Below are 26168 nucleotides of genomic sequence, written 5' to 3'. Positions count from 1 at the left end.
TTTAATTAAGTGTACAATTCAGAGGGTTTTAGTGTATTCACAAAAGCTATGCAACTCCCACCATTACCTGGTTCCAGAACATTTTCATCACCCCAACAGGAACCGTTTTATCCATTAGTAGTGACTCCAACACCTGGCAACCACTCATCTTGCTGGTCTCTATGGACTTACCTATTCTGGAAATTTCCTATATAAATGATAATTAAGCTTTAAAGTTATCATTTCTTTGATGTATCTTTTTCAGGATCCTAAACACTTCAAGTCTGAGAAGACAGGACGCGGCCAATTAAGGGAAGGCTGGAGAGATAGTCATCAACCCATCATGTGTTCCTACAAGCTGGTGACCGTGAAGTTTGAGGTCTGGGGACTTCAGACCAGAGTGGAACAATTTGTACACAAGGTAAGTGAATAAACAGCAGTTCCCGGACTGTGGACACAGTGACTTGTTTTGTTTCTGTTTTTGTTTTTCTAATGTTTATTTATTTTTGAGAGAGGGGAGGGCAGAAAGAGAGGGGGACAGAGGATCCGAAGCAGGCTCTGTGCTGACAGCAGAGAGCCTGATGTGGGGCTTGAACTCACGAACCGTGAGATCGTGACCTGAGCCAAAGTCAGATGCTGAACCAAGTGAGCCACCCAGGCTCTCCGTGACTGTCTTTACTGTCAGCTGGAGTGCACAACGCACAACACCTGTACAGTGCTGAGCCAACACGAGCCAACTGCATCTAGAAAACCCTGTTTTCGTGAAAATGCATTTTACATCCAGGCTTAATTTGATGTTTTGCCCTTCATTTCTCATTCCGTGACCTCCATGTCTGCTGGATGAGTATATTCAGGAAATTAACTGAATTTAAAACATACTGCAAAACATACTTCTCCCTCTGGCATCAGGCTAACCTCGTTGCAGGCAGAAGTACTTGTACTTGGTACTTGGGTACTTGGATTCCAGGCAGAGGCACAGGGCTTATCTGTGTGTGCAGCCCCCAAGATCATTCTCACTCAAAAGACCCTGCAAATATAGACACTTAAGGTAGAAGATGCCCCCAAGAGAAAACACGATTGTCCCCTAGATGGTGCGTCTCAGTATTTCTGTCATTTAATAATTCTGTTACCAAAGAATTATTAATAGCCTCGAAACACAGATTTCAATTGTATACCCACTTTAGCTAAACATGTTAATTGTGTAGCAGGAAATCATCACCTGGTGGTGATGACTTAAGTTTGTTAGGGGCTTCTAGCATGACTGTTACCCTCATGGAAACAAATGGAAAATGTAGTGTTTTGCATGACCCTTTGTAATGCCTCCCATTTTCATAAAAATAAATACTACCCACATTGTCTCTACATTCCAGATAGGCTGGATATCTGTTTATTTTTCCACTTAAAAACTGATAAAGAATAGCTTTCTGAAATTCTTTTGGGGCCGCTGGAATTTAACGTTAATGCACTGAGCTTTGTGTTACTTACTTAGACGGATTGGTCTACTGAGATTGAAGGCCGATTGGCAATAACACGTATACGTTTTGAATTTAAGTACAAAGGAACAGATTGAACCTGGGCTCATGAGACTCTAGAACAGATCTGAGAGCTTTGGTGTTTTTTTTAACGGAGAGGTGTTTCGTTCTTCTGCGCTCTAGAGCCCTGTCGGCCCAGCCAGAGGTGGGAGCCACATGAGAGACACATAGAAATCAAGTTTTGGGGACCACCTGTTTCCCAGCCGTGTCCCAAGTGATTAAGCGGGAAGACGCTCCCGGCTCTGTGTCTAACTTGGGCTATATCTTCTTTGACTTCCTGCACTATCTCTACCCCCTTATTTTTTAGCCCAAAAGGATCTCCTCTTCTCGGGGCCACTACACAGAGCACTTGTCATATCCTCCTTTCTCTTCTCAAAGCCTATTTAGATTGCTGTAGGGCTTATTGTGTTTCTTTTCTCACCCGATGACTTTGGCTAGTTTTGACTTCTGTTTCTTTAAAATACCTGTAGGAATTATGCTCTAGTAAAAGGCATGCCCGTTTCCAAACATAAGGAAGTGTTATCCACACCCCCTAACCACACCTGCTCTGGCCCATGAGCTGCTAATGAGTATAGGAGGCTAGTATTTGCATGCGTTTAAAGTACCAGGGATGCCTTTCTCTGAATACTTTTGTTTTTTAAGAATCTATTCACAGTTAAGGGGGAAAAATGTTCGAAAGCGAGCCATTAGCACATTATTGAATTCTTGGTTCCAGCAGACAGCTGTGTTGTGCTTAATGTAATAGGGTATATTTTACTGATGGCTCGATGCCGTTCTTTTCATTTCCATGAATTTGACAGTCAGCACTTGAGTGTGTATGGTTTCATGTTGTTTCTTATTTTCTTGACATATTTCCTCCTTCCAAATCATAAAAGCCTCACCAGCTATCCAGAGGCATGGAGAAATAAACACTTCATTATAAACGCTTCCCTTGTTTCTGCAAATTCGCCAGATTAAACTCCTTCATTTATTGAAACGTGCTTGAACCTTTCGCGAGAGGTTTTTGACAATTGCTGGGTTTTGTTTGGCAGGAAGAAAGGAATGTTGAAGGGAGCGTGTGAGTATCCAAGAAACGTAAAGCGGCATATTTATAGAGGACAAAAAGAGCACCAGAAGATTCATAAATAAATAAATAAATAAATAAATAAATAAATAAATAAATAAAATTAAAACTCATGAACAGGGTTACACACAGGCACACATATACACACAAGCTATATATATTATCTTTCTTAGTCTTCTATTGCCATTGCGTGTCACTACAAGAAACAATTTCTTTCCTTTTGTCTCCTAGCCAAGCTTAGCATCCCCATCTGTTCTATACCTGCTGAGGTCTCTTTATTTCGTCTCTTTCAATAATAACTTGTGTAAACTGCTTTTTTCCCCTTCTGTTATGTGAAAGTCACTCCCCAAATGATATTTCTTTATCTCGTATCCCACATCTTCAATTACATTTTAAAAAAAAATTTTTTTTATCAATATTTAGGTTATTTCCTCAGGGAAGAGTTAAGTGCTCTTTGCTTAGAAGTCACTTGCTATCCAAAAAAGCATTCTTGATTCCCAACACCTAGGACCTCCTTGCACCACCGAGACACGCACCGTGCCACGAGCGAAAAGTTGAACCTGTTTTAGGTAAAGATAAATGAAAAGTCTCAGGGTGATGAGCCTAGAGATCCATCCCAGCCCCTGCTGTACGACTGCCAAGTAAGGTTGTCCACAATGTATACACTCCCAGTCCAAGTTTCAAACAAGATGAAGAGATTAACTTACAGCGAGTAGAGCACGCCATGGAAGGACTCGGAGCGAACGAGCCCGTATCTGTGTCCATGAGACTATAATTGCCGTCCCATGGACAGAGTGATTGAGAAATTTGTAATTGCCAGGATTCCTAGAATTGGGAACAACCTATTTTCTGGATCATTTTCGTCAGACGTGGTTATTACTTCACCTTCCTTCTTCTACTTTTTTAGGTGGTCCGGGATATTCTGCTGATTGGACATAGACAGGCTTTTGCATGGGTTGATGAGTGGTATGGTAAGTCACCTTCCCCACCTTCATCCCTCCTGGCTTCAGATGCTACCTAGAAAGACACAACAAAGGCAGGACTATTCCGCCCTGAATTGCAAGCAGCGCTGTCTGTGGGAACATAACAAAGAAGAATATAACGATAGAAGCTTTGTCTCAAATAACCACGGTACAGCTGGCCCTTGAACAACACGGGTTTGAACTGTGTGGATCCACTTAGGCAGATTTTCTTTTTCACTAAACACAGTACACTGCTGTAAATGTGTTTCCTCTTCCTTATGATTTTCTTAACATCTTCTTTTCTCTAGCTTACTTGATGGTAAGAATACAGAATTGATTACACGGAACATACAAATATGTGTTCGTCAGCTGTTTATGTTATCAGTAAGGCTTCCAGTCAGTCGTAGGCTATTGGAGGGAGTCAAAAGTTACGCATGGATTTTCGATTCCACAGGAGAGAATGTGTGTGTTGGCGCCCCTAACGCCCTAATTGTTCAAGGGTCAACTGTACTTAGTTATTGACTAATAAGTAGGACCTCCGTACCTTTGCTGCTGGCATACTTGAGAACACAAGGGCTCTGTACTTCTGTTGGATGGGTTTTAAACCCATCCTGATTTATCCCAGACTTCGATTCAAGATCAAAACTGTCTGAAGCATCATATCAAGTGAAAGTGAATCCTTGGATTCACAGGACACTTTGCAATACTCTCTCGCTAAAAACCTAAGGATTCTGCAAGGATCCATAGGTGCCCCTTCATCCTAAGACTGTTGTGGCTTTTTTCTTTTTCTTTCTTTCTTTCTTTCTTTCTTTCTTTCTTTCTTTCTTTCTTTCGTTTTTTTTCATGATTTGGGAGGAGTTAAACAAGTTCTGCACATTTCCACTAAAAGAAAATAAGGTTTGCTTCATCCTGTGATGGATGGACCACCCTTTCCAGATTCGCAGCACTATCATTTCATCCACATGAATCTTCTACATTCCCAGAATCAGTCATCAGAGGCTCTTGTCCTTGACTATAAATAGAAATGAACATACCCAGTTGGTGACTTGGGTTAGATCTGATTAGCCAATGAAATGCTGTCCTCCTTGGCCTCTTCCTAAGTCAATTGAATTTGTCCTCAGTGTAACCTACATTGCATTTTAGTGCTTGTCTGTCATTGTTCCACCAATCCCTCCCTCTTCTTAGCAGAAGATATCAAATCCACAATGAAAAGATACATTGGACTAAACAGGCAAAGAAAATGATTGTCATTAATGTCATTAGCTGCCTCGAGCCACATTTCAAAAAACCTTGTTCTGGAGGGCTTGGTCTGTGTGTGTATGTGCGCATGTGTGTGTGCATTTTTCCCAGATCAGCATCTTCTGGAGAGCCAAGTGCATCTTCCTGGGTTTGTCCAAAGGAAGACCTCTGGAAGAGATTCTTTTGAAAGATCATCATTTGTTCGTTCTTACCGCACACCCCCAGGACACTGCTTACATGTAGCAGATGTTGGCTTGCCACATTGTCATGATTTTCATGATGTCTCCCCAAGGCAGGTAGAGGGAGAGCCTCCTGTGATTACTTACCCTGATCATGAAACAAATCTTTCTGCTTCCCCCCCCATACACACACACCCGGAGCTTTTCTCAGCTTCTTAGAGAGGGCGCGTAGATGCAAAAAATCCTGAAGACTTGCTGCTCTCTCTGAACTTGGACTTCTCTAAGCTCGTGGTGTCCTTGCCACCAACACTAAGAGAATATCAAAAGGATATTCAAAGAATAATTGGCAAGTGAATGGGGACCTGAAGGGCCAAGAATCTGACACTTTGAAGACGAAGAGACAGGGAGGGCACTTTGATAGATTTCCTTCCAGTACCAGAATGCCATAGAGGTCTTTTCAGAAAAGGCAACATCAAAAAGGGTAGCTGGTTCCTGATTAAGAGGACAAAATACTTCAAGCCTGTTGATCAGAAAAGAGGGTTTGAGTAGAGGCAGGATATAGGAAAAAAAAAAATGTGGGTGGGCATCCAATACAGAACAGCTGGGGTACAAAAAAATGGGGGCTGATTCTTTTCTGTCTCAGGCATGCCAGAGCAAGGAAGAGACTTAAAGTCTTTTAGTCCAAAAAAAAAAAAAAAAAAAAAAAATCTCAGACCATTCCAGGGGGCCCAAAGCTAGACTAATGCATCAAAGGAAAATAGAGGCCTCCAGTCCTGGAGAGCTTTCAGAGGGAGAATGCCTACCTATTTACTCAGGATGGGTTAGGTGGACCTATTAACAACTCGAGGAGTCTATTGACAAAAAGCCTTTCTGTATCTGAGTGCAGAAAAGCAGTGTGTGGTTTAGTGGATGTAGATCATGGGGAAACCGTGTACTCTGCAGAGAAGGTCTCCACCCCCTGTATACACAGTCTTAGCTCCAACCAAAACAGGCAGCCTTTTCACTAGCAAGGGGTCTAGGAACCACCCCATCAATTTCATGTAAATTACTGGCATTCTTGCCCCCCTCCCCCGCAACTGCTTGCCAGGAAAACTGTGGCTCCTTCCTTACACAGCTACAGACGGCTCAGTCATAATAGCCCTGCCCACAGAGTGCCTTCTCAGTCCCTTATTCAAGGTGATCCCAGGGACTGTGGGCCTTTCGGGGGGAAATGGGTGTGTCACTGGCCATGAGGATGGCCCTTCAGTTTGGGCTACCTGAAGTTACTTATTTTTCTTTGGTCCCAGTAGGCTCAGTGAGGCTCTCATTAGTAGACACAGAAAAGGTCCAAAGTAAAAAAAATAATAATAATAAATAATAATAAAGTTACAATTAAAAAACCCTTGCCTGTGGTTTGTAGCATTGGTGCAAAGTGAGGTCCCCAGGCCAACATCAGCCCCCACCTCAGGTACTTGTTAGAAATTCAAATTCTGGGCTCCTACGGAATAAAATACTCTGGGGGAATAGCCCAGCAATCCGTGGTTTAACAAGCCCTCCAGATGATTCGGATACTTGCTAAAGTTTAAGAACAACTTTAAATCAGATTAGATTGCAAGTACAGCTTAATTAATTCAGTCCAAACAGATTAGAGAATGGTGGATGTCTTCCGGGCCAACTGGTAGGCTTCGGTGCCTTGTGAGAATTGGAAAAAGACATCCTTCTGGGCCGGTTCAGCAGGTGATCTCAGCTTAAGGCTGAATTTTAGTCCCATTGGCCTCCCGGGCGATGTGTTTGTACCGAACACAAACTCTACACCATAGGCAGTGGCACCCCTGAATGTCTTTCTCTCTAATTAAGCTAACCACCTCCAGTGCTTAATTAAGAAGAAAGAAGCGGGGAGGGGGGTCAGTGGGAAGGACATTGTACATGGTGGTTGATCTTCTCTTACCCAGGGATTAATTTTGTATCTTTTCTGAGTCTGAGCACGTGGCTGTCTCATAACTATTTCCCTAAACAAATTTTATTCTGCTCATGTTCATTGTGAAGTGTAACCATGTCCACAAAAGGTTCACAAATCTGGCGGTATTTTGAGAGAGGCACAAAGAGGATTGCCAAAGAGAGGCTATGATTGAGTGGAACTTCATGAACGTCTTTGAAATTGTCACCCTTCCAAAAAAATTATGAGACTGGGTGGGGGGTGGGGGGGGGGGGGTGGCATAGTCTTGCTAGTATAGATGAAAGTCCCTCATGAAAGTGACTTAGAAATTATTCTCCAGTCCCTAGAGCAGGCCTAAAAATGAATGGAGCTAGCCCAAGGTGGAGAAGGAAGCCTACTGAGGGACTAGACTAGCATTAGCTGGTTGAACTCACCAAGCCGGTATTTTCCCATGGCCTCCAGTTTCCTGAAGTATGAATTTCAGTGCCGTGGCTATTACACAACGTTTTATGTGTGTGTGCCTGTGTTCATTTTTCTGGGGAGAGAACTCCTAGCTTCTCATCAGATTTTCAAAGGGATCTGCGACTCTCTTCTACCTCCCCAAATTAAGAACTATAAAAAAATCATAACCGTGTATTACAATTCTAGGTCTTAGGGGTCTGAATTACATGGAAAGGGTAATTGGCCAAGACTTGAGGATTGGCTACTTTCACTACAAAAACAGTGGAGCCCACCCCTAAGCTATTTATAACAAGCTTGTATTGAATTTATAATCACTGTAAAGAGCTTTATTTTTCTTCTAATTTTTTTTGAAGTTTATTCATTTTTCAGAGACAAAGTGTGAGTGGGGGAGGGGCAGAAAGAGAGGGAGACACAGAATCTGAAGCAAGATCCAGGTTCTGAGCTGTCAGCACAGAGCCCGACACAGGGCTTGAACTCACAGACCACAAGATCGTGATCTAAGCCAAAGTTGGACATTCAACCAACTGAGCCACCCAGGCGCCCCTCATTGTAAAGAGTTTTAAAGGCGGGAGGCACCTGGATGGCTCAGTTGGTTGAGCGTCCTACTCTTGATTTCAGCTCAGGTCATGATCTCATGGTTCGTGAGTTCAAGCCCCGCATCAGGCTCTGTGCTGAAAGTGCGGAGACTGCTTTGGGATTCTCTCTCTTCTTTCTCTGCCCCTACCTCATTCTCTCTTTCCCTTCCGCCCCTCCCCCCCCACCCCACGCCAAAGGATAATTGTCATTTTGCTAGAGCCGAGGAGTATCAAATTTCATTCATGGTTGCTGGAGCTTCCCTCCGCCCCTAACCCAACCACTTGTTTAACACTTCCATTTTGACCTAGTATTAAGAAAAAATTGCTTCTGTTTAGGCTGAAGATCCTAGAAGTAGAGAGAAAATGTTTGTAGAAGGAAATAAAACACGTACTGCTAGACAGGTCATTGAATTAAAGTATATAACTCCATTAAAATTTTAGCTGCTGTAGGTATGCAATACAATGAAGGAAAATTTTTGATTGCAGACGTTTTGTCCCATGACATTTGTAACTTCTCTGTATGTTCAGCTGACTTCTGTCCTTTCAAATATATGATCTTACCTCCACAAACGGTGAAGTCAGCCTGCCTCCTTTAAAAAATAAAGCGATTGAAAAAAAATTGCCACCATAAACAAAGTTGAAAGACAAGGGGAAGATATTTGTAGTATAGGGTAGCCAACAGAGAATATCGATAATGTATAAAGAGGTCCTGTAAATAAAGAATCCAGCAACTCAGTAGAAAAAAAAAAGGTAAAGAACATTAATAGGTACACCATAGAAAAAAGCACAAATGACCAATAACTTTGATACTAATCACAAGAAATACAATGAAAACAAAATATGACATTTGTTCATCTGATAGCAAAAAATTAAGATCTTGAAAATATTCTGTTTTGGATAAAGTGGGAGAACAAATAAACAGTTACTATAAAAATGATTAAGTACAAAAACCCATGACCCAGCAATTCCACTTTTAGAAATTTATTATAGAAATTTGTTTATTTATACATGTGCCCTTGAATGTGGGTACAAAGAAGCTATTCAGTATAGTGTTGTTTATAAAAGCTAGAAATTAGTCTCAGTTTAAGTGTTTATTTTATTAATAGGAATATGAGCAAATAAATTACGATACACCCATACTGTTAATATTGTTTGTGACAGTTAAAAAGAATAAGCTAGTTCTATATATACCACTATGGAAATATGTATATTTTCCATTAGTGGAAAAAGCAAATCAGATCAATATGTATAGGGGTGCCTGGCTGTCTCCATTGGTAAAGTATGTGACTCTCGATCTCAGGGTCATGAGTTCAAGCCCCATGTTGAATGTAGAGATTACTTAAATAAATAAAACTTTATTTTGTTTAATTTTTTTTTTTACATTTATTCATTTTTGAGACACAGAGCGTGAGCAGGGGAGGGGGAGAGAGCAAGGGAGACACAGAATCCGAAGCAGGCTCCAGGCTCTGAGCTGTCAGCACAGAGCCCAACTTGCAGCTGGAACTCACGAACTGTGAGATCATGACCTGAGCCAAAGTCAGACCCTTAACCAACTGAGCCACCCAGGTGCCCTTAAAACTTTTAAAAAATGCATTAAAAAATGAAAATGGGGTGCCTGGGTTGGCTCAGTTGGTTAAGCATCCGGCTCTTGATTTCCACTCAGGTCATGATCTCCAGGTTCATGAGCTTGAGCCCCACTTTGGGTGAGCTTTCTCTCTCTCTCTCTCTCTCTCTCTCTCTCTCTCTCTCTCTCTCCCTCTGCCCCTCACTCATTTGTACCCTCTCCCTCTAAATGAATGAATGAATGAATGAATAAATAAATAAGTAAATAAATAAAATAAAAATTTAAAAAGAAAAAGAACAGTATGTGTAGGATGTATGGCATAGGGTACTATATAGTATGATTCCATAAATGTAGAAATAAGTGAGACTATATGTATGTGTAGTAATATACATGTGAATTCATAGAAAAGAAAAGCCTGTACCTCAAACTCTTAACAGTAGTGATATTCAGAAAAAATAGGATTAGTGGGAGAGGTTACAAGGAATTAAATTCTTTTCTCGATATAAATCAGTACTGTTTGAATTATTTCTATGGAACACAATTCATGTATTACTTGAGTGATTTCATAAACAGTCACTGAAATCCGTATTTTATTAAAAAGCAGAAAATGGTTGAAGCAGACCAACATTCATAGAGTGGAGGTGTATATATATTATATATTTTTTTAATGTCACTTCTTCGTATTTTTTTTAATGTTTATTTTGAGAGGGAGACTGCGTATGCGAATGAGGGAAGGGCAGAGAGAAGATGGGGGGCGGAATCCCAAGCAGGCTCCTTGAGGTCAGCAAAGAGCCCAAAGCGGGACTCAGTCTCCCAAACTATGAGATCATGACCTGAGCCGAAGTCAAGAATCTGACACTTAACTTACTGAGCCATCCAGGCACCCCAATACAATATATATATATTATATTATATATATATATATATATATATATATATATATATACACATACACACACATAATATATATATTATATACATATTATATATATATTATATATATATTTTTTTTTTTGAGAGAGAGAGAGAGAGAGAGAGCACATGTGCATGCTGCAGGGGAGGGGTGAAAGAGGGGAGCACGGGCTCCAAAGCAGGCTCTCTGTGCGGACAACAGAGAGCCCAAAGAGGGTCTCGAACCCACAAACCCACAAACCATGAGATGATGACCTGAGCCAAAGTTGGACACTGAACCAACTGAGCCACCCAGACACCCCCTATATTTTGTTGTTAAATGAAAGCCTTTAGTTCACAGCTGAAGAAATCAAAGCAGATTCCTCAATTAACAAATTCCCTGGATCCAGAGCCTCTTGGACAAAGCAGACTGCTAATAAAAGCAGAAGGTTCCCATCTCAGCCCGGTCATCTGGCAAGGGGGAAGGTTCTATTTGGGCCACATTCAGTGTGACCTCCATGTGGCCGGAGTAGGAGACAGGATCAGCTCTCCCGTCATCCGAAGGAGGGTAAGAAAGAGAAGGAAAGAAACGGCCTCGCAAGAGAGCAAAGAGAGGAAATGTTGTGCCACTGAAGTGTAATGAGGGCATTTATACCCCCAGCATACTTCCCAGAGCAGATCATGTCAGTGTTATACACACACACACACACACACACACATAAAACTTCCAACAGCCTAATGTCAAAGATACTATGATGTACCTTTCTTACCACCAGAAACATCATACTAGTTACAACATACTCTTAAATCAAGGAACTAGCCCAGGGTTACTTATTTAAAAACCTTTTATCTAAGAAACGTTATTTATGAAAAGTTAACTTATGACCTTCCAAATCTGTATATTGAGGAGTGATTACTTATCGGTCTATTTACAAAACAATTAACATAAGTTTCCTTTTAGAGTGTCTTAGTACCCATGAACTGGAAATAAAAAGGTTTGAACCTAAACTGTTAGAAGTCATTCTCTGATCATTGAAAATCAATCCGTAATGAAGATGAATCATCTCTGAAAGTATAATCTGTCGTTGGGCAGTGCAATCGAATTCACTAAAAAATTGATTCATATATAGATTTTGAGGTAATATACTTTGCAGAAGCAAGACATAATACATTTCACCAGATAAACTAAACAGGAATATTTTCACTTGATTAGGCTTTCCATAAATTACTAAGGAATATTGAAAATATTTACATCATATCCATAAGCATGTATGTATGGTACATGGGGAGAACTCAGGAGTCTTATGTGGTCTAATTGGGAGATTTTCTTCTTCTAGGTGAAATTTCCTGGAACTTTGTTTTGTAACTCTTCGTTTAAAACAAAACAAAACAAAAAAGGTGGGGCGCCTGGATGGCTCAGTCGGTTCAGCGGTTGAGCATCTGACTCTTGATTTTGGCTCAGGTCACAATCTCACGGTTGTTGAGTTCGAGGCCCACATCGGGCCCTGTGCTGACAGCGTGGAGCCTCCTTGGGATTCTTTCTGTTCCCCATCTCTCTGCCCTACCCTGCTTGTGCTGTCTCTCAAAATAAATAAATAGGTAAACTTTAAAAAAAAAATTTGTTTAAAAGGCACCATGTTTCTAGAATGAGCAGAAATTCTAGAAAACTATATTTTCTTTTTTCTTTTTTAAATATTTATTATTTATTTTTGGGAGAGAGAGAGAGAGAGACAGAGCATGAGCAAAGGAGGGGCAGGGAGAGAGGGAGACACAGAATCTGAAGCAGGCTCCAGGCTCTGAGCTGTCAGCACAGAGCCCAAAGCGGGGCTTGAACTCACGAACCCCGGCATCATAACCTGAGGCAAAGTCGGACTCAAGCTACTGAGCTACCCAGGTGCCCCTAGAAAACTGTATTTTCTCCTTACCAATCCTAAACTGATGGTATTTGACCCCAAACAATAGATTTTAAATAATGTTCTTCGTTTTTGTTCTTACACAAGTACAGCAGATTTGATGTAGGAAATAATAAACAAAAGGAAGAAAATGAAAATTACCTATAATTCCAACTCCTCAAAACAATCACTGTTAATATTTTGAAATGTATCCGTTTAGTCTTTTTAAAATGTATATAATGCTTTTCTGACAAAAATGATTTCATATAATACCTACAGTGTTTTCACCTCCAATTTTTGACAATATACCGAGAACATTTCTCTATAGTGTTAATTTTCTTCTACATCACTTTTGAATGGTTGTATATTACCTTCAGTCCCCTGGGTTGTTTTCCATTTCTCACTATTACGAACAAGGCAGTAATGAATACCTTTGTTGTTAAATCCTTCTTCACATCTACAAAATTGAAATATCTCTGAAAGCACACGGTTACACAGTTAAACCCTTCTCCTCACGTTGAGCTAATTAAAGATAAAGAACGATTTCTGTTGGGATTCACTAGAACAAAAAAACTACAATGCCTTTGTTTTTGTTTGCCAAAATACTGTCATGCCAGTGTCTGGGAAGGGAGGGGAGGGAGGGAAATGTCTAATGAACACATATATAGAGAAACGTCCCCAAAGTTTTAGCTTAAAAATGACCTCAGTATTCATTCCAGGTGTATTTGTGTTTAAGAAATGTTGATAACTAGCCTTTGAGGTTAAAGTTGATTGTATTGAAAGAATATTGTTAATTAAGATAACGTTTGTTCTAATTACAAAGCAGCGTCTCTTTGTTGCTTTCCAGTTACCTCGATTTTCTAAAAGAAAAGCATGCTCTTTGCCTGGCCAGACTGCTGCTTAGCATCCTCGATACTTCCATTGCTTATGGACAGTATTTTTGATTGATGGTTTTGGGGTGGGCGGGAGGGGGGTCATCGGCTAAATAAAATAGCCCAGGTTCGGATTTAGAGCCGCCCTCCATCTTGGCCCCAGACCACACTGAATTGAATCACAGGGTTCTGGCAAGTGTACCCTGTGGAGATGAAGAGAAGCTCACATGACATACATGGATTGATATAAAAAGACAGCAAACCACATGATGCAGCAAATACTTAGGGAAAAATTCCAGCTGTGAATACCCTCTCTGAATCCCCACCAAGCTAATTCGTGATCGGGGTGGTCGCATAACCAATTATTCAGCATACCTTCATTGTAGAGGGGCATGAAGTTAAATTCTGCCATGAGAGCAACAGAGGAATGCCTGTGTCTGGGAAGATTGCTGGTAGCATGGTGTAAAATAACCAAAGAGCGGGGTGGGGCGTTGAGGGTAAAACAGCAGCCATCTTGAAAGTGAGAATAATTGTTATTTTTACGCATTTCACATGCTGAAGTTGAATGGGTTCTTTGTTTCAGCTTTTTGTCAGTTGGATTTAGACGGGGGTTCTTCAGCCTTTACCACCATTGACATTTTGGCCCAGACACTTCCCTGTTGAGAAGGGGAGAGTGCTGTGCATTGGTAGGATATTCGGTGGCGTCACTGGCCTCCACCCCCTAGATGCCAGTAGCACCACCACCCCAGGTGTGACAACCGAAACTGTCACAAAGTTGTCCCCTGCTGGGAACCACTAGATTAGGAGATCGTTATCCTGAAATGCTGAAAAACTACAGACTCAGACCCAAAAGCATAATGTCATGTGCCATTTTATTTATAGATCAGTGTAGGTGGAAGTAATGCCAGCCATCTCCAAGCTGTTAGACTAGACTTGAAGTTCGATGTAGACCCGCACTCTCCAACACTATGAATTCTGTGCAGAAATACATCCATGTGTGAGCACTGCGCCCAATATCCCTTGTACCGGTAAACATCGTTTGTCTGCCTTCTATGTCGTGTCTCCTGCACTAGCAATGAAAGTGTCCTTTCTATGGTCGAATGCGTTGACTTAAAAAAATCTCCAAATCTGTTTTGAAGGGTGTATGAAAGGTAAGTATTAAACCAAACAAACCTGACCCCGTTCCCGAAGGGATCTTCTAACGATCGCTTTAGGAGATCTCAGGCTATGGCTCTGCCCACGTGCTAATACTTTCTACCCATCTAGCTCACGTTACAAGATTCACCCCTAAATAATTTCCACTCTTCTCTGTTCTAAGACTATTTCAACTTCACTTCCTTGCACTCACTCCCCGTTTGGCTGGTGTAGCTAACTTTATGACATCCTCTTCATAAAGTTAGCGAATCCCCTGCTTTTTAAACCTCTCTTTGGCTTCCGCTATCCTCTTTCCCTAAAGTCTCCCCCTTGAAAGTCTGCGTTTAATAACAGTAGTTGCCAACGTCTTGACCTTTTTTCAGATATGACAATGGATGATGTTCGGGAATACGAGAAAAACATGCATGAACAAACCAACATAAAAGTTTGCAATCAGCATTCCTCCACTGTGGATGACATAGAGAGCCATGCCCAAACAAGTGTATGTAGAATTTTTAAAACATGTTGCCCACCCTTTACCAAACGTACACATAAACTGATATATGAAATACGGCAAACGTTCAGTTCTCGGCCTGCCACAAAAACATGTCGTCGTCGCCCAGAGGCTGTTGGTGAGGAACCTGAGCTGGGTCTAAACTGGACAGTGTCACCCCCCTCTCGACTTTTCGCTCCTTCAAAAAGCCGCTTGATTTGGGGGTTGTTCCACTCCTACAACCCAAGAACGTGGAGAGTGGAAACATTTGTGGCTGGTGAATGGCCTGCACCACGAAGGAAGACAGGGGTGAAAACAGAAGTCCTAGGAAAACTAGAACGTCGTGACCGTAACTTTTAAGAACGTAGTTAGCATTCAAGTTATTCATTCAAGGGACAGCTTGTGACTCATCTGGTATTTGAGATTTCTTTACATTTCCTTTGAAATGCTTTCTATGGCTCTTTATAGCTGTTCTATTCTAGCCAATCAGTTCCTTTTTACTTGGGTTCATCTCAAGATGGGGTGCAATCTGTGCACGCACTGGCTGAGCGGTGAAGGTGTGGTGAGCTGGGAACGTGCTGGGCCATGTAGCACGTCCAGCCTGGGACTTAAAATGAGACTCAGAGAGCCACAGGTTATTTAGTGGCACATTGGACATTGAGAGCTGACTGCATGGTGTATGTCAGCGTTTTGAATATTGTTCCCTCCCAATCATTTGGTGCGAATGAAGGGGAGATACAGATAACGAAGAAAATGTAATCATCAAGTTGTTTGTATGTGTTTTTGGCCAGAGCCGTGATCTCTCTGGGTATCGGCTTGAGCCTGCATGTCAGCTGGCCCATGCCCCAGGACAGAACATACTAGATTTTTAAGAAACTGGTAACCTAGTTGTGGAAAGTTGAGCAACGGCCATTGTTGTAAATGGGCGCTTCGGAATTGTGAAGATCCTTTGGTTGCGCTTTGGAAATTCTTAGTTCAGTTTTTAGAGCATGTGTTTGGTGTGTGCCCCGCAAGGCTCGTTTGTTCTTGTCGGGTGTGTGTGGCTGTCCTTGAGGCCAAAATGGCCCTGACCTTTCCTCCCCATGTTGCACGCAGTGATTGGATTTGCGGAAAGCTGTTGGGTAGACTTAACTGGGGTGTTCCTCTCTATGCACAGGCCAGTCCCAGCAGGACCTCCCCCTTTCCTCTGTCCCTGTGCCCACGTTGGAAATGCTCATTAAAGACACTGTCCTTGAATATGCATCATTTTCTATTCCCTTTCCTTTTGGAATCTTAGATGCTAGCGCTCGCTCAGCCGCGCTCTGAAAGCTGCTTTGCTGGAAGTGTGACCAGACAAAGGAAGCCAGGGGAAAGGGGGAGAAATGCCACATTCCCAGGGATACTAAGCGAAGCGCTTTTCTCATTCCAGGCTCTTATGGTTTATAGCTTACGGCTGTTTGTTTGGTTTTCTTTCTGTTTTGCTGTGATGATTACCATTAGAAAGTCCGTTTACTATGTATGTAGACAGTGGTACCTAGATGGTTCTCCCATGGGGAAGCCCCATGTGTTCTCTGGCTGAGATTCACTGTGGTTCCCATGACTTCAGCATAAGAGATGCCTATTTCCTCAGAAGTTATACAAAGCAGTTATTTTGAGTGCTGACGACATTTCCCTTATGCTTTGGAATTCCATCAAATTGGGGACCATTTATTTTTCCATTGTCTTTCTTCTCTATCATAATGAAAAACAGTTGACATCAAGAGGCCGCTGTCCGTCACAAATAAAAACTGCATGCGTGCTCAGTAAAGTTTAAATCCTCAACCTCAGACAGGACGTGGTAGGTTGAAATTATGCAAAATTAGCATCCATGAACACGGCAATAAGAAAATAACAGTCTTCTTTTCCACTGAGCAGTTTCAGTGCCTTCAAGGAAGGGAACTTCTAAGAGACTCTGGGAATGTAAAAACCCAATTCTGTATTTTGGATGCTCTCTGCCCCCTGCTGGATGTGTGGAATAGAGCATTATACTAGCCACTAGAAAGTCTAATATTCCAAGATGACATTTATTTATGATAGCAGAAACATACTCCATTGACTAAAATTTTTCTGGGAGTCTCAATTATATTTTGGAGTAAATCCTTCTTTTTTAAAAACTTAATCTCATTTCTTAGCTTGTTTAATAGTCTTACTATTTTTTAAGTGGTAAATTTATAGGTACAATTTTTCTTGTTATAGTCTAAATTTTCTACGATATCGATACGATCGTAATTTTGTATTTACTTTATAAATTTCCCCTTTCAGAATCTTTTAGCAATTGCTCCCAAGAAATCCTCTTAAGGGGTTAGTTTTTTAAGAAATATTTCTGGTTTCAAAATAAAAAGCTTCTGCACAGCGAAGGAAACAATCAGCAAAACTAAAAGGCAACCGACAGAATGGGAGAACATATTTGCAAATGACATATCAGATAAAGGGTTAGTATCCAAAATCTATAAGGAACTTATCAAACTCAACACCCAAAGAAACATTTCTGGTCTGCTCATGTTACGATATGACCTCATATATGCATATATATCTCCTAATGATTAATACCATGTTATGAATATTCATCCCATAATTAATATTTCCAAAGTGGATGTATTGCGCCTTGCTAGCTGATGCACTGTCATCTCATGGTTCTACCACTCGGTGCATGGGAGAGGACAAGAATGAAAAATGGGTCTGTGGGAAGTTAAAATACATGTAAAAAATCCATGGGCAATAGCTTTCACCTTTTATTCAAGGACAAGCCCTTAGACTTTCACTCAGTGCTTTTTCTAATAAGCCCAGTTACCCATTTTCTCTGTTCCCAGTAAGGAAAAATGGCAAAGGGGACCAGGGATAGCCAGAGAGTAATTAATAAGAACCGTAACAATAGTGATGATGGTAATAGTCATAGAGTTTTGAAAACTAGAGATCTCAAACTATTAAAAAAAAAAAATAGGCCGTGATAGAGGAGTCATCACTGTGTTGTAGCACAATGATATATTTTCAATGTATTAGGTCTAAATGGTAGCAAGTGTATATAATACATTAAATATATGGCCGGAGCGGCAGGGCAGGGTGGGGTCCTGGCTGGCTCAGCTGGTAGAGCGAGCAAGTCTTGATCTCAGGGTTGTGAGTTCAAGCCCCACGTTGGGCATAGACATTACTTAAAAATAAAAACTGTTTAAGAAATAAATAGATTAGGGAAAGATTTACATTTAAAATAGATATATTTTTTTTACTTTCTCACTTAAATAAAAACATCTCAGGTGTTTAGAAAATCTCCATCATCTGGCAATTCTTACACAGGGCATCACTGAGTTTATTTCTTGAATGCTTTTTTTCTTTTATGTTTCCTTGAAAAATGGCTTTATTTTTCTTGGCTTTGGGATAATTAGCAGGGTTTGTTGTTGTCATTATCTTACCTGTTTTTTTAAGCTGAATTAATTAAAATACAGGATGGATACATAGTCAGGATGGGTTCACAGTCAGGAAACCAGTAACCCCCAGAATACAAAAAAATACATTTATTGAATAAGAAGAAAATCTGATGATTTGCCTGTTTTACCGGTAACTATAAAGGTATACTTGCATGACCTAAAGTAGGTAATAATATGTGTCATTCCTGGGCCATTGATGGCTTTAACTGCCTTCCCTTTATAGAAAAGATAGGTCTAATAATAGCTCCATATATCATACCATACCCACCACGCATGCACACACACACACACACACACACACACACACACACACACACACAGAGTCTGGTTCTGTACTCTGCTGATCAGTTCTAATTCAGAACATTTAAACTACTCACTGAAGAATGCTTTGGAAAATCTTGGATGGATATTCATAAAGGAATTTTTTTTCCCCAGAGGTTTGCCTTAGTAAAAAAAAAAAAAAAAATTATTTTTAGGGTTTAGCATTTCAGTGTTACTTTTGGTTTATAATCTGGACAGACCTCTTTATGATACAGTTCCCGTAGTTCCCTTAAAATCAGGTGTAGAGATAAAGCCATTTACATCTCTTCTAAATGACTGGTCATTTTTCTATTTTTTTTCCTTTGAAGACATGACAATGGATGAAGTCCGAGAATTTGAACGAGCCACTCAGGAAGCCACCAACAGGAAAATTGGCGTTTTCCCTCCTGCGATTTCTATCTCGAGCATCCCCCTGCTGCCTTCCTCAGTCCGCAGTGCCCCTTCCAGTGCTCCGTCCACACCTCTCTCCACAGACGCACCAGAATTTCTGTCCGTTCCCAAAGATCGACCCCGGAAAAAGTCAGCCCCAGAAACTCTCACGCTTCCAGACCCTGAGAAAAAAGCCACCCTGAATTTACCTGGCATACACTTTTCAGATAAGCCATGTCGGCCCAAATTAGAGTAACTTCCTATGAATCTTTCATGGGGTTTTTATATTTTCATTTGGGTTGTTGGGTTGTTTGTTTGTTTGTTTGTTTTTAAGAATCTTCTGATAGAGAAAAAGACTGCTTTGTCACTCAACCATGTTCTTTCAATCTCTGAGTATGCATGTGGTTAAGTAATTTCCCATATAATACGATTCCCTAAGTATGCCACACAGCATCATACTAGATGTAAAAAGTAAGGCTTGCAAAGGACAGAAGGAATCTTCTGTAACCACAGCTGGAAGCCGGGAGGAAGGCAGGAAGCCTTGTTATTGAGCATTTGATGAGGTAGGTGTGGACTTAAAGAGTAAATAAATGAAAACCTTATGTCACTGTTACAGGGGTGGTAAAATAGTGAAGTCAGTCTCCTCTCATCAAACCTGAATTCTCAAAAATACTCTCAGGCATAACATACCTAACTGTTCGATTTCAAACTGTTTATCGCCAAGACTTGAATACTAGTACTTAACTGAGATTCCTATTTTGATTAATCTGACTCAGGATTTGGGGCCTAATTAACTCTTTAAATTTTTTGAAAATTTTAATTATCAACCTATAGAGGCTCCAAGTGCAATTAATGAGAACTTATTTATACCTTTCGCAGAATTTAATAAAGATTCCACTTGTTTCTGTCTTTTAATAACTTCCCCCTTTGTGCCCTTGTGGCCTCAGAAACCTTTCAGAATTGCATGGATGAGTGTGGCCGTAACTGACTGATTCGGGGATGGCTTGGTTTAGGAACCAAGAGGCCCAGGTGAGGCAAACGTCCTTTTTCTCTACAGGTACCAACAAACCCTGAATTGTCACCTTCCGTCATCCATTAAGATTCACAGTATTTGCAATTAATTGAGTAGAATTCGTTGACTCTTTGTCCATTCTAAAAAGCGCAGGGGTAGTCTAAGCTGACTGGACTTTAGCACTGTCAGGATGTCTGGTTTGGGAACCCTGAAAAAGAGAACTGTCTCCCATCCCTCTCCAGGTTTTACTTTTCATAGCATCCAGATTTCCCCGGAACAGATTGCCCATCACCGGACCTTAAAAAAGACTGTCCTTCTCTTGCTCTTACTTGAAATCCAAATATTGGGAATGCTGCAGACGTGGAGTAAATGCTGTCGGTGGGGGGGGGGGGGGGGCGGAGAGAATGCGCAGAATTGATGACTCCTGTTTGTAGAGTATACAGGAAGCGTGAGAAAAGGTGCCCCCCTGGCTAGCTTTCTTTTCTGCAAGTAGCCGTAATGCAGGATCAGAACCCAGGCTGACAGGAAGCAAGACCATTCCACCCAAGTGGCAGAAAGCGAACTCTCCTTTGCTCTAAAGAGAAAACTCTGCCATCGTCGCGCCTCACTGCCTTTAAACGCAGAAGGAAGGGCAAGCAGAACCTAGAATTTATTTTTGTCCTCCAAGAGAGGAAGACGACAAGGTAGTTGGGCAACTCCGAGGCCCCAGCTAGCCTTCCTGACCGTAACCTCCAACCTCAGGAAAGGGACCTTCCCAAAACACAGATTCCAAAGGAAACAACAGGAACCAAGGAGCGCGTTCTCCTTCCCACACAGCCTCTCAGCCAGTGGACCCTGCCTGCTTCTCTCTCTCAGCACTCAGCACACTGCATAGTGTCTTTCCAATTGATCAACTCTCCCAAGGTGCAGGCGCTGGCCCCACGAACCCAGCACCGAGTATTCTAAGTCCTACGTCAGACTGTCAAGATCATCTCTTTATCTACAGGTTGACATTGAGCTTAAGAAATAAATAAACCCAGAACTCAAAGGAAACCAGTTGCAAATAGCTTAGATCCACGGTGCGTCTCTTCCCTGAGAATGACGGCGCTACATGTAGTAAGACCTCTCTGCATGGTGTAGTAGCATGATTTTTGCCTGTGGGAAAACTTAATCTTCTCAAACCTCTTGGACTTGCTCAGTGGTCCCCTCTCCACACAGTAGTACTTAATGAGAATGTGTGGCTTTCGAGTGCAAACTTCTACTCTCAGAAGACACTGACATAGTATACGTATTTGCTTACTATTTGCCAGCTGAAATTTGCCAGGATGGGGCGGGATCGTTATTTTTGCACAGAACAGATTTATCTTGTGCAGGTTGTTAACACATCTGGCACCCAGTTTTTCCATTAATACCGTTGCCATTTTTCTTTTTTTGTAAAGCAGCTTCTGCTATCAAGGTCAACAATGCTATATGCTTTAGAAAGCTGATTTCTGATTTCTTTCTGTGAGTTTTCTTTCTCCTGTAGCCAGTTCAGTAACACAGACATCAGTTTCAAAGCTGCCAATGATCGTGTGGTTTTTAGCCAACAAATGTGTGTGCACTCCAAGTATGTTCAGTTTTTCCTGTCTACATGTGGTTTGTGTGCATTTAAACAAGGGGGTGGGGGGGTGCAAATATTCCCTTAGCTGCTTTGAATATTTAATGCGGTCATCACAAGGCATAAATGACTTCAATATTTTGTCTATCTTGATTTTTCACCTGTCCTTTCATATTCTCCATACATGAGTCTGTTTCTTGTGCGATACAAGCCTGCGATGAACGTGTATATATAGACCATTAATAATTCCTATAAGGATGGAAATTAAATGCTTGCATGATGGAAACTTAGAAGAAAACAAAGCCGAAACTTGAATTTATTAAGCATGTTTGGGGAAACATAGAATCTTAACTCAGTGCCTCTGTCTGCAATGTGGAAACCTTCAACTTTGTTCACCGAAATTGTATTATACCTGTATATATATAAATATAGTATAGTGAATGAGACACCACCAGTTTTAAGTCTCTGGTCGCCAAATTAAAATAAATAATCCATAGAAGAACACATATGTTCGCCCCATCTTTATCTCTGTCGTTAGTGGAGACCATCAAAATGGCCATAAATATTGTTGCTTTGGATGGATTTCAAATGGTGAAATACCCCTGTGCTTCTCATTGGCTATAATACAGCATTGTCGCTTTGGCTGTGCTGTCCCAGGATAAGAAGGTCTCCGTGTTTTTACTGCACAGACTTTCTCTGAGATGAGCTCTGAAGATCATCGCATTTTCCTACAGTTGGGCTGAAATAAAGCAAAGCGAAGGAAAAGCATAACAAAGGAGTCTGTGACGTCTTTCAGTTACCAACGTAATAACAGAAACAAAGAGTTTGCTGGTGAACTAAGTTATAAACCTTCTGCTTTGGGTTTGCATCTGTGTGTGGGGGGAAATGGTTTTAATTTGGGAGGATTTAATACCCATGTTTTGGATTGTGAAAATAAATCTCTAAGGGGTGCAGTTGTGGGTGTCGAATGAACGCAGACACTTAAAAAAACACGAGACCTCCAAAAGCAAATGACACTGTCACCAACAGTGACCTAAGAGAAAAGATTCTGACACTTCTCAGGAAGTCATTTTTCCGTGAAAATTTCAGGACTACTGTCTTTATGTGTGTTTTCCAATTTTACTTACCTTAGCATCTCTGCGTGGCCTCAGAAACAACAAGGTCACTGGCTGGCTTACGTCAATAGGAATTTTACTTGTTACAAGGGCCAGAGTATAATTTAGTCACATAGAATGTGTATTCAGATAATCCAATAGAGAAGAATTGTCTAAATAGCTTTAGTCCCTTTCTGATCATCTGACTCAGTAGGCTAGGTGACAACCTGCCATCTGAGCCATAATTCTTGAAATTAAAAAGAAAAAAAAAAGGTCTGTTTAATAACTGCAATTGATCATAAGTAGACCATTTAAACTCTCCATTCTTGCCGAAACTGAAGTGTTACTCGAGAGCACAGCGTTGGCATGCAGAGACAACACCTACTGGGTCCTTCTGTGTTCTACCTTCAAAACAATCTGTTTGCATTTGAAATAGAAGTGTTTAAGCTTTTTAGGAGTTAGTGCAATAAGAGAATGTGAATAAGTTAAGAATTTTTCAGATGCCGTTATTATAATTTCATCGTTAACAAGTGCATTAGGATAAGCCTCTGGATGTTTTTGCTTAAAATGGAAAACGTCTGTCGAATTGCAAGTTTCCCTTCAGTTTCTGTGTCATCACCAAGAAGAGGTTCTTTGAGTTGTTGTTATCTCTATGCCCCTTACATGTGGCTTCGAGTGTAATTTTTTAGTGTTTACATTTCAAGCCGGGATCTGGATTAGTTACATATATTGAGTCAAAATACCACTGCCACTGCCGAAGGACCAAGTTTTGGAATGCACAGTGTTACAGACTACGAGCAGAGCAAGCAAGGTTTGATCATCATACGTGCCATCCTCCTGTGTCATTTTATGGCTGTTTTGTGTTGTTGGTTTTTTTCCCCCAGTTATTTATTATTGCTAATAACTTCCTTTTTCTTACATTCTATTGTAAATAAACTACCAAGCAATCTTCTTTCCAAGTGTAGCTTCCTTCTTTCCCGTTCTCAGCCATTCTCAAGGGAATGTTAGCAATTGTGAACTTGCGGGTTGCCGGAAAAGAAGCTTCAAGGAAGAAGGAATGAGCCAATGGTCGGCACTGAGACCTAGTTCTAGGTAGGAGTGGGAGTGGGTAGTGTGAAGACAGAAATGCTTTACTGCCCTTTGTCAGCACTCGTTTGCTACATACCTCCCAGCCTATGCTCTCTTCAAACCTGAAGCTAATGTCAACGTCCGTGTCCCGATTGCCATCAGGCCACAGTCTTCATATAACTGCACCATAACTAGGCTTTCTACACCGAAAACTTTCACGTAATCATGTCACGCTGAGCCGATGAACTAAAACATGCTTGCTTTTATAGCTCTCATTTCGCCATTGCCACTCCCACCCCGCCTTTTAATTCTCTCTTCCACACACGCAGACTTCACTTTGTGCCAGCAAACTCAGGTACAGCCAGCCTGGCTGTTTCTTCCTGGGGCCAAACTAGAAAGGTTGCTAAGTATTTGGATGCTTACTGGTGAATAAATAGTTTGTAGTTTACCAGCTTACCAGTACTGCTTTTAATCAGTGTTTCCTGTTTGAGTATTACTCTTAGACGTCCAAATGCCCACACTGTTCTCTAAAATTCCCTGTTTCCCTTTGGGAGTTTTTGCCTCCAACCTCCGATTGTACCTTGGCCTGTCAAGTTCAGGATAAATCATGTATCCTTCCTCCAAGCCCTGTTCTGAAATATCCCTCCATGAAAATGTTTCTCTCAAACCTGAAGCTTTGATGGCCTTGGAACAGCAATCAACCTGTGTGTGCATGTACATGTGTGTGTGTGTGTGTGCGTGTGTGTGTGTGTGTGTGTGTGTGTGTTTAACTCCACGTGGTTGATCCAAGCAAATCCCTGTTTTCAAGTTTGTTATGTTGACTTTCTCCATTGAATTATCAGCCCTCTAATATTCCGTGCTCTCAAAAATTCCTTTTCTATAACATGCAACCTAGTGGGATATGCCATTCAAGTCCAAACATTAAACTGGGAAGATTGGAAACAGTCTGGTACTCTGCCTTAATGCTCTGGCTCTGGTCCCAGCAGTGAGGACTCAAGGTAAGATGTAGCCAAGGAAACTCGACATGGCTTCAAATCCTACTGAACGTGGCTGTTCGGTACAGCAACATTACGGAGCAACGTTACCGACCTTACAAAATGAACTAAACACCTGGAATTTAGAAGGCAGACACAAAAGCCTGGAGATCATCATTTCCCCTCCAATTTATAGAAGGGAGACTGGCCACTCTGTCTCTCGAGCATATTTAAGGACAGCCACATCTGGACCTTTGTGATTTTTTTTTTAAACCTTTATCTTTCAAAATAACTTTCCTGCTTCTAAGCGATTCCACATGCAAGATGCTGGCAGTTTGCTGCTCCTGAGAAACGCTTGAGAATCATGGTGGCATCTTAAGCACACTAGTGATCACATCCAGAGCATTCCAAAGGTAGCTTTGCTGCCCTCTGTGTGCACTGGGTAAAGACCAGCCATCAGTTCTTTTTTTTTTTTTTAATTTTTTTTTAATGTTTGTTTATTTTTGAGACAGAGCACGAACGGGGGAGGGTCAGAGAGAGAGGGAGACACAGAATCGGAAACAGGCTCCAGGCTCTGAGCGGTCAGCCCAGAGCCCGACGCGGGGCTCGAACTCACGGACCGCGAGATCGTGACCTGAGCCGAAGTCGGCCGCTTAACGGACTGAGCCACCCAGGCGCCCCAAGACCAGCCATCAGTTCTAATGTGTGTTACGCCTCTTCTCAGAACGTAACTTGAAAACTGATAAATGTTTCTACAAGTTTGAATTTCCTCACACCCATCTTAGACTTATTCTATGTATTTGCATTTTGCTAAAATCTATTCTATAGACCCGAGGACATGAATTTCACTTTCCACCTTAATTAAGCACTGTAGAGTTTGCTCTTTCTTCTATGGAGGGTAACTCATAAGTGCATACCTTTCTATAAAATGCTTTGACGATTGCGAATTGTTTTATAAGCACCTTTCCATTTGATACATAGCCTGTTTACCATTTTTCATAGCTATATAATAGTCCCCCAGGTTGGAAATCCATAATTAAACATTCCTTTATTATTTGGCATTTAGGTTATTTTCTGGATTTTGTTATTATATAGAGTGTTGTTAGGAGCATCTTTATAACATAGTTTATGTCTTCTTTTTAATGATTTGTTTTGGGTAAATTCCCAGAAATTGAATTACTGGGCCAAAGGATATGAATGTTTTTATGACTGAGTATTTACTGCCAACATCTCTTCCAAAGAAAATTGTAACAATTTACAGTCCTGCTGACAATATGAGTGAGAACATTTGTCTTTTTAAACAAGTATTTACAGTTTTAAAAGTTTACTACTCTCCACTTGTTAAGCAATTGCTAGCATCCAATTCCCGTTTAAGTCCTTTGTTGGGTTAACGTATTAATACTCTCTTTTTGGGTGTTCATGTGATGAAGGGCAAACGTAGACGAAGAAGTTCTCTGATTTATTTAGAGGTTCGGTGTCTTCGCTGGCTTACTACACTGCAGAAACATTGGCTACGAAAGAGACAAAAACATAAGGAACTCCATTTAATTGAATAAACAAAC

The 26168-nt window shown here is 41.1% G+C and overlaps 1 protein-coding gene across 5 annotated transcripts in view; it reads left to right on the top strand.

Moving 5' to 3' along the window:
• PITPNC1 (phosphatidylinositol transfer protein cytoplasmic 1) overlaps nt 1-23516 on the top strand; it is a 259205-nt gene extending 235689 nt beyond the window's left edge. For 4 of the 5 annotated variants that reach the window (XM_030295114.2, XM_030295112.1, XM_030295111.1 and 1 more), the window contains 3 exons: nt 245-400; nt 3482-3545; nt 18822-23516. In XM_030295114.2, coding sequence (XP_030150974.1) covers nt 245-400; nt 3482-3545; nt 18822-19138 — 537 coding nt within the window. In that variant the 3' untranslated portion in view covers nt 19139-23516. Of the gene's footprint in view, nt 1-244; nt 401-3481; nt 3546-14642; nt 14762-18821 lie in introns of all 5 variants that reach the window. The other variant, XM_030295115.1, reaches the window with a different exon arrangement.
• Nucleotides 23517-26168: the final 2652 nt, after the last annotated feature.

Source organism: Lynx canadensis, chromosome E1 (genome assembly GCF_007474595.2).
Source record: "Lynx canadensis isolate LIC74 chromosome E1, mLynCan4.pri.v2, whole genome shotgun sequence".
Taxonomy (NCBI): domain Eukaryota; kingdom Metazoa; phylum Chordata; class Mammalia; order Carnivora; family Felidae; genus Lynx; species Lynx canadensis.
Note: the sequence above shows the minus strand (reverse complement) of the source record. Positions and strands in the feature narration are given on the sequence as shown.